Source organism: Anguilla rostrata, chromosome 17 (genome assembly GCF_018555375.3).
Source record: "Anguilla rostrata isolate EN2019 chromosome 17, ASM1855537v3, whole genome shotgun sequence".
Taxonomy (NCBI): Eukaryota; Metazoa; Chordata; class Actinopteri; order Anguilliformes; family Anguillidae; genus Anguilla; species Anguilla rostrata.
Window position 1 is genome coordinate 24,636,405 of NC_057949.1, and position 5,000 is coordinate 24,641,404.

The 5,000-nt window shown below is 44.9% G+C and overlaps 1 protein-coding gene and 1 long non-coding RNA gene across 2 annotated transcripts in view; one reads left to right on the forward strand and one right to left on the reverse strand.

Moving 5' to 3' along the window:
* The window catches only part of LOC135243636 (uncharacterized), a 16,543-nt gene extending 13,189 nt beyond the window's left edge, over positions 1–3,354 (reverse strand). The window contains exon 1 of the long non-coding RNA XR_010326709.1: positions 3,054–3,354. This is a non-coding gene — a long non-coding RNA (uncharacterized LOC135243636). The remainder of the gene's footprint in view (positions 1–3,053) is intronic.
* LOC135243635 (uncharacterized) overlaps positions 2,009–5,000 on the forward strand; it is a 3,684-nt gene continuing 692 nt past the window's right edge. The window contains exons 1-3 of the mRNA XM_064315606.1: positions 2,009–2,538; positions 3,066–3,099; positions 3,736–5,000. The exon at positions 3,736–5,000 is cut by the window's right edge and continues 692 nt beyond it. Coding sequence (XP_064171676.1) covers positions 2,305–2,538; positions 3,066–3,099; positions 3,736–4,151 — 684 coding nt within the window. The 5' untranslated portion in view covers positions 2,009–2,304 and the 3' untranslated portion in view covers positions 4,152–5,000. The remainder of the gene's footprint in view (positions 2,539–3,065; positions 3,100–3,735) is intronic.

Genomic DNA, 5,000 nt, shown 5'->3' on the forward strand with positions numbered 1-5,000 from the left:
CATTTGGCTTTCCAGTTGATCCCAAAGGTGTTGGAGGGGGTTGATGTCAGGGCTCTGTGCAGGCCAGTCAAGTTCTTCCACACCCTTCTTAAAAAAAAAAAAAAACGTTTCTAAATGGACCTCACAGCGTGCCCGGGAGCATTGTCATGCTGAAACAGGAACGCCACAGAGTTGTTTAAAATGTCATTGTACGCAGTACCATTAAGAATGGTGAAATATCATATCGATTATATTGGCAAAGTGTTAAAAGAACTTCCTCGCTCTCTCTCTGCGTCTCCACCGACCGGCACCCTTTCCTTCCACTCCCAAGGGGGCCAGCACCAGGAATGTGGCACTTGTACCGCAACCTGTACTGTACGCTTCTGGAATTTCCCCTGCCGAAACGTTTGCATCGATACGCTCAGCAACCTTAGCGCACAGAGACGTGCGCGGCCTTATTCATTTCAAACCCAACTGTCACCCCGCCACCGTCAGTTCCGGCTCTTCTTCTCTTTAACTAGGTCATCTGACACGGGCCGCTCGAATCTCTACAGTTGAGTTTGGGGACGCGACTGAACTCCAGTCATCTTGTTTGCTGTGTGAGGTACTTTCATAGGCGTGTGGGTCCCTGCCCGCACAAGAGACTTTAGGAATTTGGGGGCTCCCTCTGGCCGATGAGATGATAGCCGTCTGTAGTGTTTCCCTTTCCAGCGTTGGCTACGGTAGGGGGACTGAAGGAAAGTTAAGGGCCTGACGTGGTCTATTTTGAGACCCCAGAACTACCTTTGTCTTTGGGGAAGACAGCAGCGTATTCCACCTGCGCGGAGGTGTCATGCTCACACTTTCTGGCAGGGATGAAATCATGGAGAGAAAGAAATAGGTTTGTGACTTTCCCCGCGCGGCGTCACTTTCAAAAGGGAAGTGAATCGCACAGCATGTCACTTTCTGTGCTAGTCACTTGTTGAAAACGCCTGAGTTTCTGTGTCGCGTAAGGTTCCCCTCTGTTTCGCTGCCTCTCTCTCTCTCTCTCTCTCCTTCTTACTTTGTCACTCTCTCGGGGCATTGCCAGAGGAAGTTCCGCTAATGAGAATGTCCGGAATGAGCTTTTGTTCCCCAAAAAAATTCTGACCTGCATCAACAAAAAAGGTTATCAGCAGACATACCAACCCCCTCACAGCAAGTGCTCGGACAGAAGACAGAATTCTCTCCCATCTTAAAAACACAATAATTTAATTTCATAATTGAATGCCCCCTGACCACCCCAAAACAAACAAAAAAAAGAGCCAAATTAAAGGCCTAGAGAAAGTGCTTGGTGAGGCAGAGCAGGCACGAGTAAAGCCTAGCTTTTGTTTGTGGATTGTTTATCAACAGAGGGTTAGGGCTGCACTGATAGAAGCACAGCACAGACCTGGGGTACAGTAGTACAGTTCTGTGTATAGATACAGGGTACAGTCCCCAATAAAAGACTATTACAATATAATAAAAGAGTTGCCTGAACCAACAACACTGCACAAAATAAACAAGGAAAATAAGACGAGCACTGACAAAAAAAATTGATGTGGTAGGTTAGATAATAATATTAGGAGTGTTAACGTTGCGATGCATAGTCAGATGATTATTCCAAATAATAGCTAGAAGAGCTGACCGGGCCATAAAAATAAACGGGCATACAATAAAACAATAACAATACATTACAAAATATTGACAGAAAATAAAAAGTTAAATAAAATACATCTTTTAAATAAGCAATTCCATGTGTGTATAATAAAATGTATTAATAATACGATCAATAAGCAAGAGAAAAACAAAAGCTCGCATATTATTTCTAAACTTCTAAACCATTTCCCTCCCATGTCTATCGTCTCTTTTGCAGACTTTTCTCATCTCTCCATATTTTCCGTTTTCACTAACCTTCTCCCTAACGACAATCAGAAAACCAAAAACTGTGTTTTGGGTTCACACCTTTGGTCCTCTACCAAGGTTTTAGCATCATTCCGCGATCCTTTCCATCCGCCCTGTATAGCGTCGATGCCGGTTCTCTTACGCAATAGCAACAGAGCGGAAAGTCTCGCTGTCTGAGAGTTTATCGTTTCCTCTTTTCCACTCTCTCGCGCAGATATAAATTCACAAAACCCATGGCCACTCCAGACAGACAGAATACAGTGACCGAAGAAAGAGGTGGTCAAAAGAACGAACGTCTCTTTTCCCGGGATAATTAGCTAAACCGTGATTGGATACTGCACTGAACGGCGGTTGGATACTGCACAGGCGATCGCAACGAATTTCTGCAGCAATATTCTTTTGAATTTTTTTTCAAAATTCATAATGACAGCATCGGACATAGAGTCTCTACAGCCACGCGCCAGTAGTGGAGGTCGATGCTTGCACGCCTTCTTGATCACCTCGGTGATCACTCTGTTCGTTCTGTTGTTTGGAGTGACCGTCACCGCCGCTCTTTTCATCAGACAGATACAGACAGAGCTCCTAGCATTATCCAACGAAACCCACGGACACACGGAGAGAACGGCATATGCAGAAATGCTAAAATCTGAACACAAGGTAGGTTGTCGGTTTGTTTGTAAACATCCAGGCAAGAATGTCGTAAATCTTGGATATTTGTTTTTATCGGCTGTAATGTTGTAATAACTCACGACTTTGTGACATAGTATAAGTGGTTATGCAAGATTTTTAAAACAAATACTTTCTGCAGAAATAGACCATGTTTTATGCTTTTATTCCTCTTTAGTTGTGGTTTTCTATAAACTTTCCTGGCTATTTACTGTAATAATAATAATAATAATAATTGAGCATTTATATTGCGCATTTTCAGGTGCCAATGATACTTACAGTCATGAAAATATAAGGCAAACTGTCAACAATAGAGTATACATATACTGTCGTATCAGCAGATAGGATAGTCCTACAAGAGTAGCCTACTGCACCAAATGCAAGAATCTTTAGACAACAGAAAAGACGATACCTAAAAATTATTGTAGATAATCGAGAATCGACGAGAAATTTAAACGCGAAAACACATCTGGATATGGTTCTTTGCAGTAATATTTCGCTCTTACTTTTGTTTCCAGGTGAAGAACTTTGCTTTTCTGCAAGCGAAATCCGGTAAGTGTCCTTCTTTAAATTTCTTCAAGTCCATTCTATTCTGTTCTTTGACTAAAGTCCCGTGTGAGGACAGCATAATGAAGCGGTGCGTTGCGCCGTAAAACCAACATAGTTAAATTGCGAGGTTAAATCGGTGAAAGTTCAGATTCAAAAGAACAAAATGTCACACTGTCCAGCTGAGCAAGTGCTGTGCAGTGCCCAAACCACTAGACTCTTGATGTAAGAGCCCAGTGTTACGCTCTTGAGCAGAGTAACTACACTTCATGCTGGAGTAAAGTCCAGCTGTGAAAATCAGAGAGAAAATGCAACAGGTGCCAAATGGAAAAACTTGGCACATTCTTTTGGACGACAGATTCAGTCATGCATAAACACAACAGGTAGATGCAAAACTGACTCAATAATGAAACACAGCCAAAAGCGGTTGTTTTTTTTGTTTTTTTAATCGAGCGAGAGCATCTTTACCTACTGCAGAGGGATGAGATCTGTCAGACATCTTGCCCAGGAGCGGGCAGTGGTGTTTGTTGGCAATATTGTTGGCAAAACTCCACGGGCCACTCGCCCGCGTTCCCTCATGTCATTGCCGATCCCACAGTGCCAAAGCTAACCCCCCCCCCCCTTCTCGTTTTTCCCCAACAGAGAACGGCCTGAAGAACGAAACCATGGATTGGACTGCGGGGGCGGTGGGGAGCGGCTTCACGTACAACAAACAGCAGCACGCCCTGCAGCCGCAGCGCGGCGGGAGCTACCTGCTCTACCTGGACCTGGCGCTGCGTTGCACCGCCAACGAGCTGCGCAACTGCAGCTCCGTCACCGTCACCGTCACCGTGCAGGGCGCCGCCAGCTTGCTGGAGTGCCAGGCGACGGGCGCGGGCGCGGGCGCGAGCACGGGCACGCGGCAGGGCATCCCGGTCAAGTGCTGGACGGTGGTGCAGCTGAAGCCGCAGCAACGCCTGGTGGCGGTGATGGAGGCGCGGGGCAACACCCCCAACTGGGAGCTGGTCACGGTGCGGAGCGGGATGGGCATGTTCCTGGTGGACGGGCAGAGGGACTGAGCCTGCCTGTGAGAGGAGCGGGGGGGAGGGGGGGGGGGCGCAGAGAGCGGCTGGATGAACACTGAGGGAAGATGCCGGGCTGGATTAATTCATGCCGTCGGTGCTCAATGGCACACCAGGCTGCTATTACACTATCTGACCTCTGGGAGGTGCTGCACCACTCCTGTAGACCCACTCCCACCCGTCCGTAAAAAGTGCACTTACAGGCATCCTACCACTAGGCGGTGTCAATAGACTTGTCTCTCTCGAAGCAGGGGTGGCCACAAGCCGCCTTCGGAACTTCCTTACAAACCCTTGTGTATTTATTTATTTATTTATTCGTTGATTTTGTGATTTTTTTAAAAATTGTTTATTGATATTTTATTCTAATTTATTTTTATTTTTAAAAGGGTCTGTATTTCTTTTGTATTTACAGCTGTTTACACAGACAGAGCACTACCACAGTATTTTTATGTTGAGCAAGCACTCTAATTTCTCCTGTGCACACTGCAGAACCACTTTCTCCAACCGTACTGTCCTACTGTCTCTGAGAGGCGCGTGCTAATATTATCTCAAAGTTCTTTTGCTCATGTTTATACCTGTTCAGGTCCTCAAAAAAAAAAAACGTACTTATTGTAATTAACAACCAAAGAAAACTGCTGGCCAGTCTCATAGACAATATCCTTAATGAAGTCTATTTTTCTGATGTAAGTAAAATGGATAACGGAGTGAATGTTAACTCTTAGGTTAACATTATTAGCAGTATTGGCAAATAATATAAATTGTGTATTAAATATTTATTACATGATGTTACAGGCATTTGTTGGTACATATAAGATATGGTATTTAAATACTTGTTTAGTTCTGTGC